Source organism: Nelumbo nucifera, chromosome 1 (genome assembly GCF_055504915.1).
Source record: "Nelumbo nucifera cultivar China Antique chromosome 1, China Antique-T2T, whole genome shotgun sequence".
NCBI lineage: Eukaryota > Viridiplantae > Streptophyta > Magnoliopsida > Proteales > Nelumbonaceae > Nelumbo > Nelumbo nucifera.
The window spans coordinates 154,007,436-154,024,031 of record NC_142649.1 but is presented as its reverse complement, the minus strand read 5'-3'; the positions used below and the strand labels follow the sequence as shown (position 1 = coordinate 154,024,031).

General features: G+C 41.8%; 1 protein-coding gene across 1 annotated transcript in view; it reads right to left on the bottom strand.

Annotated features, from left to right (window-relative positions):
* BLI (protein BLISTER) overlaps positions 1 to 16,596 on the bottom strand; it is a 76,041-nt gene that overhangs the window by 32,910 nt on the left and 26,535 nt on the right. The window contains exon 5 of the mRNA XM_010245327.3: positions 12,733 to 12,798. Coding sequence (XP_010243629.1) covers positions 12,733 to 12,798 — 66 coding nt within the window. The remainder of the gene's footprint in view (positions 1 to 12,732; positions 12,799 to 16,596) is intronic.

Genomic DNA, 16,596 nt, shown 5'->3' with positions numbered 1-16,596 from the left:
AATTTTTGGTAAGCTTCATAGCATTATTCAGTGGTAGTCGGCCAGAAAATTTATATAAATAAAGTTATCTGACACTTTTATGTTCATTAATTTAGTACATTCATGGCAAGAAAAGTATTGCCTATATTCCTCAGTCCTTTATTCAAATCAAACAACTCCATGGTCCATGCCTAATGAAAAGCTTGACAAAAAAGAGTATAGATTCAGTAGGCTGGTTGGCCTAGATTTATGGGGAGGAGAAAACAAGTAGTAAGAGGCAATGGATTCATTAGGCCTGGCAGCGGTTTGTTACAATTTCGGATACCACTACATTAAGGAGATAGGAAACCTTTACAGTAGAGGGATTCATTGCCAGGCATCTCAGTTTCTCATCATTCTTATATTCCAAAACAGAATGATCATTATAATATATCAACATTTCCCTGTCCCCTGACCTTCAAAGAAAATTTCCAAGAAATTCCCCAGCCAAGTAGGCAATAAATCCCTCTCTGCCAAAGGATCCATCCCTATAGATGTGATTCAGACCAACAAAATTAGCAGAAATATTTAGATTAGAGCAGAAAGAAGGAAGGAAGAAGAGGAAAACAGCAAGAAGAAGAAGGAAAAATGGAGAAGAAAGGAGAAAGAAAGGAGTTCGATAACCTCCTCTTTCCCCTACTCTAATCTTTTATTAAACTTACTTAAGTTACATAGTTTACAAGAAGGCCCTTAAGTAGGTGTCCGCATCAGCAATAAAGTTAAAAAACGAAACAAAAGCTAAAGGCCCAATAAAAAAAAAAACATAACAAGGAGGAACTAATAAGAATGACACTAAAGGACTAGGGCCCATTCGGCCTAGTCTCTCTACACTCCCCCTCAAGCTGAGCATAGATATCAATCATACCCAGCTTGCTTATATAGTGAACCAGCTTTCCTTTAGGAACACCTTTTGTCAAAACATCAGCCAACTGTTCTTCGGAAGCAACAAATGGTAGGCAGACTTCGCCTGAGGCAACTCTCTCTCGTATAAAATGCCTGTCAACTTCAATGTGCTTAGTTCTGTCATGTTGAACAGGATTATATGCAATGTTGGTACAGCCTGGTTGTCACAATATGCCATCATTGGCTTCTCACAATCTATACCCAGTTCTTCTAAAAGTGATTTCAACCACAAAAGTTCAGAAACTCCATGTGCCATTGCCCTGTACTCCGCTTCAGTTGAGGATCTTGCAACTACAAACTGCTTCTTACTCCTCCATGATACAATGTTCCCCGCTACCATAGCACAATAACCTAAAGTGGACCTCCTATTATCAATACATCCGGCCCAGTCAGCACCAATGTATGCTTCCAGTTCATGTGTCCATGCTTAGCAAACAAGATACCTTTCCCTGGAGTCCCTTTTAGGTAGCACAGAACCCTCTCAGCAGCTGCTAAATGTGCATCTCTAGGAGAATGCATAAATTGGCTAATTACACTAACTGCATAGAAAATATCTGGTCGAGTCATACAAAGGTATAATAACTTTCCAACCAATCTCTAGAACACTCCCTTATCAGGCAACAGTTCACCTCCAGTAGCTGACAGCTTATGATTTAGGCCTATAGGAGTAGAAGCAGGTCGAGCACCCAGGTTATCAGTATCTACAAGAAGATCAAGAGCATACTTCCATTGAGAAATGAAGAGATCATCCTTAGATATGGCAACTTCAATTCCCAAGAAATATCTAAGTTCCCCCAAGTCTTTAATTTCAAACTTTGTGTTAAGAAAAATTTTGAGATGAACAACTTCCTGGGTGTCATTACCAGTAACCACAATATCATCAACATAGACAATCAAAAGGGTCACTAAGGAATTTCTCCTCTTAACAAACAAGGTATGATCCGACTAAGTCTGTATGTAGCCAAAAGCAACAAGAGCAGCATGAAATTTGTCAAACCAGGCTCTAGGAGATTGCTTAAGGCCATAAAGAGACTTCTTCAATTTACAGACCCTTCCTTGCATCTCCTTCCCATACACCCTTGGAGGTAAAGACATATAGACCTCTTCATGTAGGTCCCCATTCAAGAAAGCATTCTTTACATCAAACTGATGAAGAGGCCAATCAAAAGCAGTAGCTAAAGATAGCAAAACTCAAACTGAAGTCATCTTGGCTCCTAGGGCAAAAGTTTCCAGGTAGTCAATACCATACATCTGAGTATATCCTTTAGCAACCAAATGGGCCTTATATCTCTCAACAGTATCATCAGAACGATACTTAATAGTGAACACCCACTTACAGCTAACTAGTTCCTTTCCCTCAGGCAAATCCACAATTTCCCAGGTATTGTTCTTATGCAAAGAATCTAGTTCAATCATCATAGCATTCCTCCGTTCTGGTTTGGACAAGGCTTCTGTGGAAACAGAAGCAAGGAAGGAATAATAGGAAGGGGAAAGAATGTTGCAGGACAGGTGTTTGGAAATGCAATGAGCTGTATATTTCCCTTTGCCTTTGTGAAGGACAATAGGGAGATCAAGGTCAGGGAAGGTATCCAAAGTGGTAGAAGAGGGCTGACATGTTACCTCAGTAGTGATCGAAGGGGCAAGAGGCACATCTGAAGGCGTGGAAACAACTTGCATGTCTCTAAGTCTGTCTCTGGTACCACCTTTGGATAATAGAATGGAAAGGAAATGTGGGAGGATGAGCAGGAGGAGGAGGGGGAGCAAGAGCATGAGAAGAAGAGCCAATAGAGGGACTCCATAGAAGATTCAATGGGAATTGGAAGAGGAACAGATGGTGACAATGCAAACAACTCCTCTAAATGCTCCCCCTCAGGAGAAGTACCAAAGAAAGGAACAAACTTTGCAAATGTGACATCTCTATAAACAAAGCAAGTGCCACGGACCAGATCAAAACAGCAGTATCCCTTCTATGTGGAGGCATATCCCAAAAAGACGCACTTGTGTGCTTTACGCTCAAACTTATGTCTTCAATGACTGTGAACATGAACATAGCAAGTGCACCCAAACACTCTAAGAGGAAGAGAGGAGATTCTCATTTGGAAAAAGCAACTCAAGGGAGTTTTAAAACCTAGAACCTAGGAAGGCATTCAGTTTATCAAGTATGTAACTGTAAGGACAGCATCCCCCCAAAACTTAACAAGAACATGGGAAGCAAAAAGGAGGCTCCTCGCAACGTCAACCACATGTCTGTTCTTCCTTTCCGCCACTCCATTTTGTTGAGGAGTGTAGGAACGGGAACTCTGATGAATAACTCCAAAGGTATCTAATGAGGGCGGATTTGGCCCTCCAATGACATCATGACACATAGCATCTCAGAACAGCTGGATGACATTCAGACACCACCTATGCAATGACTTGCCTTAGCTAATGAAGTCCTAGCTAGCGACCTACCTCCGCCGACCTGGCGACCTACCTCTTCCGCTGACCTGGCGACTTGTAACCTGGTGGAAACCTAGTTGGTGACCTCATCCACAACTCAGGGCGGCTAGCAGCACCTCGTTTAGAACCGACCTGTGGCACCTCGCCACCAGCCTAAGTGGCCTCGACGTGAGCGACCTCCTTCGAGGGCTTTCCGGCCTGGTTGAGGTCCAGGTGGCGACCTACGAGACGTGCTCGCCGACCAATTCTGCATCAATATCCTGTCACTCCCGAGTTTCTCGAAAGTTGGCCCCTGCACCAAATGTTCTAGAGGAAACCGAACAAGGCGCAAAGACTGGTCTACGTGCACAACTACCTCTGAGGACTTCGAACCGGTTAGGCACGACCTCCCGGAGATCTCAGACGCAATGCGTGAAGCCCACGACAAACAACACATATATATAGGCCTCATCTTCAACCTCAAGGGGGAGGTACAATTTATTGCTCACAAGCTTAATAGCATATTAGCATTCAGCTCACACAACTCAGTACTAACTTAATCATCGGAGCGCCCACGTCGGGTAAAAGCAACCCGAGCACTCTGGCATTGTTTCCTTGTAGGTCCCTCTAAAGAACTACATAGCTCGACAATCAACCTAGCTCGGTACCTGAACAACTTCCTAATTCAGCCCAGTCAGTTCGGCATCCAAGCCATCTTCTAGCAGGAAATGCTCCAGCTCAGCATCCGAGTTACCAGCAAACTAGGAGCTACCAAAATGCCCATCATCAGTATCAAAGTAGGAGGAAAGGATCTTCTCAAAATATTCCTTTGCATTATCAGATCGGAATATTTGGATCTGTGTGTTAAACTGGGTAAGTATAAGCTCATGAAATTTTTGTACAATATTTGGTACTTCATCCTAGGATTTCATGAGTTAAATCCAGGTGTAACAAGAGAAATCATCAATGAAAAGAATGAAATATTTGTAACCCCCCATAGCAGGTTAATGATATGGCCCCCACACATCATAGTGCACAATATGGAAAGGAGAAACAGATATTTTATTACTCACTGAAAAATATTGTCTACAATGTTTTGCAAGTTCACATGACTCACAATGAAGGCTCGATAGGGATATTCCCTTAAACATTTCTGGAAACAAATGACTCAAAGCTGAAAACGACAAATGACCAAATCTGAAATGACATCATGACTCTATCAACTGACTCTGATAAAATAGACTCCAAAGCTACTCCACTAGGTAATCCAAAACTTTGATCAGAGACATCCAACAAGTATATCCCATTCGCCTCATGGCCACTCCCAATAGTCCGCTGAGACTTCGAGACCCGAAAAACACAATAAGTAGGAAAGAAGGTTATGTTGCAAATCATTGATTTTGTTAAACTACTAACAAATAAAAGGTTAGTGCTAAGTTTGGGAACATGAAGGACAAAGGATAATACAAGTGAGTCAGAGGCTCTAACATCCCCCTTGCTAGAGATAGGAGCAAGAGACCCATCGGCAAGAGAAATCTTCTCTCTACCCAAGAGGAGCTGGTATGAACAAAAAAGGTTGGGTATGTTAGTCGTATGGTCTGATGCACCAGAATCTATGATCCAAGGAATTCTACGAGTACCTGGGACTGTAGCATGATTTGTAGAAACACGAATACCTGAATTGGCAAAGGCAGATGTAGAGGGGGTGCCTGAGGAGGAAGATGCAACAGTAGACTCCAAGTAATGTATCAACCTCCCATATCTCTCAAATTCTACCTTCACTATTGCCAGCTGTTCCACAGCAGATCTCACTTTCAAATACTGTAGCAACATTTGCATTCTTGGGCTTTCCAAACTGACCACCCTTCTTAAAATTGTTGTTGTTTCAAAACCTTAATGGAAGAAGATCTAGATGAAGTTTCCCACAAGAATCCTATGTATGTTTCGGCTTCTTGCAATATTCACATATCACCTCCTTGTTTTCATTTACCCCCTTTGATTTTAATCCAGCATGTGCAAAATGTTCTAGGGGAGGTGGGGTCTGTAGTTGTACTTGTTGCCTGCTCTCTTCACTGCTCACCATAGAGTATGCCTAAGCAAGTGACACTTCATCCTTGGCCAGAATATTTTGCCTTGTAATATCAAGTTCAGAATTGAGTCCTGTAAGGAATTCAAACACTCTATTACTTTCCACAAATTTCCTGAAAGTTTTGGCATCTTTGGTGATGCTTTCCCATACGACTGCTTCCAAAAACATCTATCACCTGCCATAGTGACTTCAACATCAAATAGTAGACAGCCACACTCTTCTCCCCTTGTTTTAAATTTTTCACATCATTCTTCAGTTTGTAGGCCCTTGCAACATTTAATTTCTGGGAAATGTTTTTGTAACACTATCCCAAATCTTCTTGGCTGAAGTCATCCACAGATAGTGTTGACTTATGTGGGGCTGCATAGAATTTACCAACCACCCAATAACTGTGTAGTTATCCTGCGTCCATTTCTCATATGTAGGATCAGTCTCTTCCGACATCACCTTACTACCCGTGAGAAACCCTAGTTTACCTTTACTACAGACATGGATCTTAATAGATTGTGCCTAAGCAAAGTAATTTGTTCCGTCAAGTTTAATTGTAGTCACTCTTGCCAGAATGGAATCTATAGGACCAACCCCTGACACCGGGATCTACTTCATCTCACTTCCAGATTGCTCCATCAATCAAACGAAAATCAAAAAACAATGTTTTCAACCTTTATAGACCTAACTAAGATCAATCAAACACTCAAAAGTCCCAAAACTAGGGTTTCATCGTACCTGGCCTCTAGGGAGAAAGAGAGAAGATGTAATCGCTCAAACCAAAGCAATCCAAACCACTTCCAACTGCAGCTGCCCACTTTCGAAGATAAAAAGGAACCCTCTAAGTCTTGAGCGCCACACCCAAACAACCTCGTCAACCCGTAATTAGAAACTCTCTACTCAGCTAGGGTTTTGGTAAAAAATCTGTAGTCCCACTTTCTTGGCAATCTTCAGCTAGCTTCTAACTCTCCAAAATTCAGCAATTTATCTCTCCATACACCTTTCGATTAGAAAAAAAGTGTATGGAAAAAAAAAGGAAAAAAAGAGAAAACGAAGGAAGACCTACTCTGATACCAAGATGTGATTCAGACCAATAAAATTAGCAGAAATATTTAGATTAGAGCAGAAAGAAGGAAGAAGAGGAAGACAGCAAGAAGAAGAAGGAAAAATGGAGAAGGAGAAGGAGAAAGAAAGGAGGAGTTCGATAATCTCCTTTCTCCCCTACTCTAATCTTTTATTAAACTTACTTAAGTTACATAATTTACAAGAAGACCCTTAAGCAGGCGTCCACATCAGCAATACACTTAAAAAACAAAACAAAAGCTAAAGGCCCATAAAGAAAGAAGGCCCAATAAGAAAACATAACAAGAAGGAACTAATAAGAACGACACTAAAGGACTAGGGCCCATTCAGCCCAGTCTCTCTACACCTATCAATAACAATAAAGGAATTTATTAATGGATTCATTCCTACACACAAATCCCCCCTATTGTTAGTAACCACTGAGTCCCCTATAACACCTTGAGAGCTTCGTCTTCCCTTTTTTCTTTCTTCCAATTTCTTGAAAATGTTAAGCACTTAGCCATACCCTCCAATGAACCATAACCCACCTTGATTTTTTCTACCAGTAGGAATGGCAACTGGGTGGGTTTGGGGCGGGGATCATATTCCCCATTTTGGCAAAGTATTAGCAAAGACATTGACTGATATTTTTGTCCAAGCAAAAGATGTTATCAACTCAACTCCCTTGCTAATTCCACTGGTTCCCTCATGAATCATGGCATATCTATATTTCCAAGATTTTTTTTGACAAGTAAGAAAGGAAAATTTATTCAAATAAAAAAAAAACGATTACAACCAAGGATGGTGTTGAGAGAACATCTCCGACAAAACAAACATCAAACAAGCTTTCCAAACCCAAGCAAAATCCTTAGACAACTAACACCCCAAACAACCCGAGAAAAAACAATAAAAAAGTCAGCCATCAAGGAAGGAAAAAGAACAGCAAGAACCCAGGAACCAACAAAGAGCAGCCACGGACCTCAAAGCCTCACCCACTCATCAGCAATGAAAACCATATTCTCCATCACTCTTTTTTTTTCAGCAAAGAAAATCATTTATTGATTTAAATCTGAAATTAAGATATAATACTTTCCATAGCAAAGTAGTTTACAATACTGCCTAAAATAAGGATGGTCTATTAGCTCCCTGTTTGGCTAACACATCCGCCAATCCATTAGCTTCCCTTTTAACCCAATTGAAAATAGAGTTAAATCTCTTTGCAAGTTGGTAAATCTGTCTAAAAGTGAATCTTAGCTTCCAAGGTGCTGACTCAATTTGCTTTGCCCATGTTATAATCTGAAGCGAATCTCCTTCAATTTCCAGCTCTCTTGCCCCTAGCTGTTCTGCAAGCTTCAGTCCTTGCCATAGAGCCTTTGATTCAGCTTGGATCGAGTCTGCAAACCCGATTGGTCCTGAGAACAAGGCCAGTACTACTCCATGATGGTCTCAAAAGACTATCCCTACTCCTGCTCTTCCTGGGTTGCTAAAGGAAGTTTAGTTTCAGCTTATTTGGCCCTGGTGGTTTCTACTCCATCCTTATAATTTCTCTATGTGGTTCTGAGAATGCCACTTCAGTCCAATTTCTTAAGAAGTCATCCGTGGGAATACCTTTGAACAAATCCAAGGTTTTGACCCAATGTACCAATCTGATTTTGATGGCTTCAATCACCTCCGCTAAGGATTTACTTTTTCCATTGAAGATCCTCTGATTTCTCTCTTCCCAAACTGAACAAACCACACCAGCACATACTGTCTTCCATATGCATCTTCCCCTTTTCTTCTGCTGCCTTGGGAAGGTTGGGTTGAAGAGACTCACTATGTCTTGTGTGTGTGTGTGTGAGGGGGGGGGGAACATGAGGAGAAACATCAACATTATTTACCTCCGTTCCATTTTCCTCCAAAATACTGCTCCCTCCTCTACTCTTCTATTGTTAATTTCCTGCCTTCTATTTTGTTCAAAATTGTTCTATAGCCTTCCTCACCACTGCCTCTCCTCCTAAAAAGATAAGGCCAAGAGATTTCCCAACTGCCACCTGTCTATCTACTAATTTACCAATATCTGGTCTTCCCTTTTCAAAGTTACCAGCCTTGGAGTCGACCTTCTTCCCTCCCATCTCCCTTTCCCCCTCTTTACTATCCACCCCCATCACATCTTTGGCACTTCCTTTTCTCTCGTCCTTCTCCCAACTGTCAATAGGTTTCTCCTTCATTACCTCCATCCCATCTTCATTCTCTTCCTCCAAAATTCTCCCAGAATACTTCAACCTATTCCTTTTTTTTTTGAGAAAATTTAACCAGAATTCATTAAATAAAGAGGAGGTACATGAGAAGATGTACAAAACGGGGGGAGAACCCCTACAAATTACAAAGGAGGAAACTTATCGCTATACAAATGCTCCAAATACACACCACATTTGGCTAAGCCATCCGCAGTATAATTGTGTTTCCTAGGAATCCAAACTAAATTAACATTTAAGCAGTCCAAAGAATCCCTAGCCTCTGTCAGATAGAGATTCAATCTCCAAGGACCCCCCTCTTTGTCTCTTAATCATTTAATAGTATTTGCTGAATCACCTGCAATGATTAAATTCTGGATTCCCAAGTTTTTTATAATCCTGATTCCTGTGACAGCAGCCATCACTTTGGCCTTTGTAGAATCAGCCAGACCAGTTGGACCACTAAAAGTCCAACATATATTGTCCCTTTCGTCCCTTACTGTACCTCCAATACCAGCTAATCCAAGGTTACCAATTCCGTCGAAGTTGAGGGTCATCACTCCTTCACTGCTGGGGTCGGGATGCCTCAAGGAAGTTTGATGGGGATGAGGGAGAAACAGAAAGGGGTAAGCATCTCTGTTAAGGTCATTAACTGAAATTCCTTTGAACAGATCTGAGTTCACCGTCCAGAGGTTGCAAAGGAAAGTAATATCTGAAATTAATTCCTCTAGGGTTCTGAATTTATTATCAAAGAGGTGATTGTTTCTTTCATCCCAAACACCCCACAACACTGCATGTAGCACTGATTGCCAAAAAACTTTACCCCTTTTGCTTAACCCTGATCCTTGCCATTGATGCAAAGTGTCCATAATGTGCTTTGGAATAACCCAGCTATAACCTGCCATATTCAAGAAGTGGGACCAGATCTTTTGGGTAAATTGCAGTGAAGAAAAATGTGATCTGCAGATTCACCTTCCCTGAAGCATAGAATACAAACATTAGGAGAGATGGAGAGTCTTCCCAAATACTTTTTCTGCAGGAGATCACAAGTATTTAATTTCTGGAGACAAGCTTCCCAGACTAAGAAACAAACTCTTGAAGGGATGTGGCTACACTAGATCATCTTACAAGGAAAGAAGGGATGCTGTTCTTCCGAAATCAAAGCCCTGAACATAGACTTAGAAGAGAATTCGCCAGTAGGGTGCAGGGTCCAGATTCGGGTGTCAGAATGGAAGGGGAGATGTAGGCTTCTTTGAGGGTCTGAATTAGGGCTATTAATTCAGAAATCTCCGAATCCCTTAGGGGTCTTCTGAGATGGAGGTTTAGGGTGCTCTCGGCAGTTTGGTTTGGAAGGCAGGAAGAAATAGTGACTTCTTGGTCAAGGGTAAGGTTAAAAAGCCTAGGAAAAGAGGCTTCCAGGGTGGTTTCCCCCCACCATAGGTCTTTCCAGAATTTTATTTTAAAGTCATTTCCTACTTTATACCTAATAAAAGGAAAAAAAGAAGTGTGAATGGAGATGATAACTTTCCAAGGATTTGTGGGCCTATTCCTCTCCTCCCTCTCCCCTGTAAATATCCCCTCATCTTGGTTAACTGACTCAACACCCTGGTGCTTCCTGCCTGCATCACCTTCTAAACAAATTGTGTCAATGTTATTTGTCTGATATTTCTGAAGTCTTGTAGTAGCCTTTCATCCTCTCCTTCCGTAGATTCTCTTGAATCTACAACAAGGACCATCCCCGATCAAACCTTCCTTGAGACAAAGAAAAACCTTAGTAACATGAACAATTTGCCCATTATTGGAGCCTCTCGGTTTTCTCAAGCCTTCTGCCTTTTATTTCTCAGAGTTGATCAACTTTTGATTGCTTTCGGCTCTTCTCCCGCCCAAGCCCATCCCCAGCTTTCCTATCAAAATCGTAGACCACAATCCTTCTTTTCTGTCCTCCCTCTTAGGGTTCTCAACATTTGTCACTTCTCCTGCTTCCCATGTCCTTTCCTTGCTATCAGAGTCGCACGAGGAAACCTTGCTCTTTGACGAAATTTCTCCCTTACCAGAATTTTCTCCCATTTCAGCTGTTTCCGCCATTCCAGCATCCTTCTTAATCCCATTAAAGAATGGAAAGTTTCTTTCTCAGGGCTTTTGACAGAATCCAAAGCAAACACTTTTTCTTGAACTATATCTTCTTGAGAAACCCAAGGAAGAGCATGGATAGCTGTCTCCAGTAACCTTGTTTCAGTCTCTGGACAATTGGAGACCCTCGATTTTTCTGATCCCATAAATTTAGTAATCCCCCACTCCCAAACCTCCTTCCTCTTTCTATGGGAAACATAGCTGTGTTATTTCTCACCCTTCCTTCTCCCTTGAATGAACATCCCCGTGCAGGAGCCCTCTCTTGACTCCCACTATTCAGACAAATATCACAAGCAGCCTTCGAAGAAGGCGAGTAGAGAACAGTTTTATCGCCTAAATTACTTAACGAATTAGAAGTCACGTGCATTCTATATTGGTCATCTAAGTTGACAGCTTCTTTTGGACCGCCAAATCCACTCGACCCGACCCAACAACCAAATAAAGCAGACCCGTTTCGCCCTCCGCCTCTTAACCTCCCTTATTAAAAGTCTGACCTGCCTCATTCGGAGGTTTCCAAGGATCATAGCCATTCCCCTCCCCTGTTCCCGAGCTTCTCCCCCTCCCTCCTCATCTCTTCCACTTGGGAACATGCGAGCCACATCATCATCTTCTTCAGATGAACCAAGGGAACTCCAAAACTTCGCTCCAGCTCCCGACACGATCCAAAGTTTGTGCCAACAGCCATCAACCTGCAGCTCCATTGGTCTTGGGATGACTTCTGGGTGCACCCCCAATAATCTCATTTTTATAGCATGAAGATCCAGCAAATCCAGATCATCCAGCTCTCCCCCAATGGCCCTCACAATATTTTCGATCACTTCTTTCACCCAAAGATTGAAAGGGAGACCCAGAAGCTTCACATGCTGTTTTTTTTAACCACCTCACTATCACCCATGAATCACCTACCCTTATATTAAGCTTGTCATGTTATTCATTTCTACCAAGTCAGAAATCAAATTGTTTAGGGTAGGCAACTAAGACCTTCAAAAATCTGGTAGGCAAGTAGCTTCACTGTCAAGACATTGCCCTCCTCTAAACTGCCTTCAAAAGAGCTCCCTCCACCCATAGCAATCAGCACCCTATTTGCACCTTCATCAAATTATTTAGGGGAGGCAATAAAGGTCTTTTTTGTAGGGGAGGGGGGACGTGAAGACATTTCCTTTTTCATTTCTTTGTCCAATAGAAAAGGGAATGGTCCATTCCAAACATCCAGTTAATAAATTATTGTGTGCATCCAAACAAGGGAAGAAAGATGTAAGTATGCAAACAGATTGCCCACACAAACCCAGTATTGGATTCAGTCCTAATACATGAATTTCGAAGCTAACAATAAAAGGGTTCAAGGTAAAATAGAAAAGAGTAGCAAGGTCATTTGTCCTGCTTGAAAAGAGGTAAAAAATAATAATAATGTTCCCTCTGACACAAGGTTCAAGAACAGTTCCAGAACCCAACCCTGTGAAGTTAGTGCTAACAAGTATCAGAAACTCTGAAATAGTAAAGCCACGGGAAGAAACAAAATCCGATGGGATGCAAATCTATACTTTAATGCAATTAAACTTTTATTTGAAAAGCAATTACCAAGGTTTTTGAAACCGACCCGGACAACGAACCGGTCAGGGGTCCGGTTCCCAGGTCAAGCAGTCCGATCATTCGAACCGAGCAGTCAGCCCGTTCTGACAAAAAAATTAAAAAAAAAGAACGGTCAAAACGGTTCAACCGCCCGGGTCAGTGATTTTGATGACCAAATCAACGTTTTTTTGGCAAAAATCGGTTTTGGGGAAAAACAGAACCTGTCACCTGACCGGTTCCCGGTTTTTCCGGTCCGACCGTCCAGTCCGGTTTTGAAAACCATGGCGATTACTGTTTGTTATTGTTGTTGATGTTGTAATAGGGAACAATTATACTAACCAGCTGGGTCTTAATTTCCTCCTGTAACCTTTCCATATCTGATTTTAGTTGGTTGACAACTGTTCCCTGACAAAGAAAAACCAAAAAAAAAAACATCAGTAAGTGAAACTTGAAGAAAAGATAGATGAAACACACAGTTTAAAGCATGCAACTGAAATAACTATTTCATTTTCTTGTTTGGCCAATAACATGATCAAAAAAGACCTACTGAATATGAAACAACAAAGATGTAGTAATAGTACAAAGTAACTGAACAGTTTCCTTAGTATTAAATTTAGTAATTGCACAATCAGAAAAACAAAAGAAAACAAAAAAAAAAACAAAAAAGGAGCTTATGCCCTCTGGTCTTTTTCCCAGAAGATGTCCAATGGCTGCAAAAATAAGTTCTGGAATATCTTATGACAGTAAGAAGGCATATCCAAGCATAAACATTTTAGGTAGGATTTTTTTTTTTGAGAAAAATTAACTGATTTCATTAAAAAGACAAAGAGGTACACAAGGAGGTGAACAGATACATTACAGGGGACAGACCCCTGAGAGTTATACAGGAGGAAACTTTTCACAATACAAGGACTCCAGATTGGCACCTACTTTTGCTAAACTATCTGCAGTAGCACTTAACTCCCTTGGAATCCAGTACAGAGAAGCATTCATAAGAGCCAATAGATCTCTTGCCTCTGATAAGAAGTGACTAAGTTTCCACGGTCCAGCTTCCTGTTGTCCTAACCATTTTATGGTATTTGCTGAGTCGCCTTCGATGAAGAAGTTCTGAATACCCAGTTTGCTGACTAGGCGAATCCCTGTAAGAGCTGCTAATACTTCAGCCTTTGTAGAGTCCGCTAATCCAATCAGTCCACTGTAAACCCAGCAAACGAGTCCATTTTCAGCTCTCAGGATTCCCCCTGTACCGGCAACTCCAGGGTTACCCAGGGCACTTCCATCAAAATTTAGAGTTCAAGTTCTTGCCCTTCTTGTTGAGGGGACTCTAGGGGTGTGAGGAGTGTATGGGGAGGAATGCAGAAAGTGGACCACATTCCTGTTGAGGTCGTTGATATTGACTCCTTTGAACTCTTTTGAGCTGGAAGCCCACTGATTACAGTGATAAACAATGTGATTGAGCAGCTCACCTTTAGATTTTGCCTTATTTTCAAACAAATGATTGTTTCTTTCCTCCCAGATTCCCCAGAGTACTGCTTGAAGCACTATCAGCCAGTAAGCCTTCCCTCTCTTGCTCAGGCCTCTTCCATGCCATTGAGAATTCCAATCCTGAAGGTGATTGGGAGCCACCCAACTATACCCAGCTAGCTGAAGGAAGTAGTTCCAGATGTTTCTGGTTACCTGGCAGCATATGAAGAGGTGATCAGCTGTCTCACCCTCACAAAGAGGATACAAACATGGGGGGAGATATAAAGCCTTCCAAGGTTCTTCTTCTGAAGTAACTCGCAAGTGTTAACTCGATTCAGACATGCCTCCCATATGAAGAAACTCACTCTTGAGGGGACAAGCTTGCACCAGATTTTCTTGAAGGGGAAGCCACAGTCTCAGATTTCTGCTACCTGAGCTTTGAAAAAAGTCTTAGACGAGAACTCACCTTCTGGGTGTGGTTTCCAGACTCAGGAATCTTGGGAGCTTGGGGAAATGTCAACTTCTTAGAAGGAGAGGAGGAGGCCAGCTAACTCGCTTATCTCCGGTTCCCTTAAGGGTCTTCTAAGGCTCAAGTTAATGTTGCTTTCATCGGAGGAATAGGGTAGGCACTGAGAAATGGTTGCATCTTTGTTTAGAGTAAGGCTGTAAATCTAGGAGTCTGTCAAGGTGGAATCACTCCACCACAGATCAGTCCAGAACTTTATTCTATTTCCATTACCCACCCTAAATCTTGTGAAAGAAAAGAAGAGGTTATGAATGGAGGTGATACCTTTCCAAGGGGGCTGAGGAGACTAGCCGGTTTGAGCGGAGATTGCAGTCCCAACCGTTGGCATTTAACCCATACTTGCTGGTGATGATAACTGCCCATAGGGAGTTCGATTCAATGGGGAATCTCCACAGCCATTTTCCGAGTAGGGCATTGTTCTTCTCTTTTAGGTGTCCGATTCCCAACCCTCCAGCCTCTTTTGGCTTGCAAACCTGACTCCAATTTACTAGATGCCTTTTTCTATCATTTCCACCTTCCCATAGGAAGTCTCTTTGGAGCTTCTCGATCTGTGATCTGATTTTGATTGGGATCTGAAATACTAAAAGGAAATAAACAGGCATGTTTGCAAGAGAAGCCTTTATAAGGGTAAGTCTGCCTCCTTTTGAGAGATAGCAATGTTTCCAAGTAGCTAATTTCTTTTCACATTTTTCCACCACTGGCTACCAAAAGTTTGCACTTTTTGGATTCCCATAGTAGAAGATCAAGACTATAATCTGTTTTGAATCCTAATAGGTTTTAGGTTTACAAAACAGAAGAAAAATGAGAGAAAGGAGAGAGAATAGAAGAGAAACAAGAGAACACATGTGGTTGAAAGGAGGGACAGATTCTAACAGATCTGCCACCGCCACTTTCTTAATATTTATAGGTTATGTTTAGTACATAATGGAAAGGACACATCTGCCCTTAGTACTTACATAATAAATAAAGTAAATAAAAGCTGAAATAAATAACAACTAAATTAACAAACTGACTCAAACCGACACTACTATAACTGAAACAAATAACTATACTGCTGTCCTACGAACATAGTGGGGACCACTGCAGTGGGGCCCACATCAGTGTTCTCTACACTCCCCCTCAAGTTGGGAGTAGATATCTATTATTCCCAACTTGGATAGGTCTGTCTCTAACTTCTTCCTTGGTACAGCATTGGTGAGGATATCCGCGAGCTGCATATTAGATGTGATGTACGGAAGACACTTCTTGTGATGTGACCCTTTCTCGCACAAAATGTCGATCAACTTCGATATGTTTAGTTCTGTCATGCTGCACTGGGTTGTGGGCTATATTAATAGCTGCCTGATTATCACAATACAGCATTAAGGGCTTTTCATAGTCAATACCCAACTCTTCGAGTAGTGACCTCAGCCATAAGATTTCAGCCACTCCATTAGCCATTGACCTGTATTCCGCTTCAGCACTGGAGCGGGAAACAACACTCTGCTTCTTACTCCTCCAAGAGACAAGGTTACCTCCCACAAGGGCACAATATCCAAAGGTAGACCTTCTGTCATCAACACTCCCAGCCCAATCGGCATCTGTATAGACTTCCACCCTCATGTGATTATTGTTCTTGAGCAATATACCTCTACCTGGGCATCTCTTCAAGTATGCTAATATTCTCTCTGTCGCAAGAAGATGAGAAGTTCTAGGGGAGTGCATGTACTAGCTAACAACACTAACTGCATAGCTGATATCCGGCCGAGTGAGGCAGAGATATAGGAGCTTTCCAACCAACCGTTGGAACATAACTTTGTCTTCAAGAGGCTCCCCACCCTCTGCACTAATCTTGTGATTTTGTTCGATGGGTGTATCAGCCAACTTAACACCCAACTTTCCAGTTTCCGCCAACAGATCTAGAACATATTTCTCTGAGAGATAAAAATCCCCTGCTTGGATCTAGCAACCTCAATACCCAAAAAGTACAGTAGTGCACCAAGATCTTTCACCTCAAACTCTTGATGAAGGAACTGTTTGAGGGACTCAATCTCATGACTATCATTTCCTGTCACCACAATATCATCAACATATACTGCTAGTAGTGTCAGAGAGGACTCCACCCTCTTGATGAATAGTGTATGATCTGATTGGGCCTGTACATAACCAAACTTTCCAAGGGCTAATCTGAACCTATCAAACCAGGCTCTAGGTGTCTGCTTCAAACCATACAA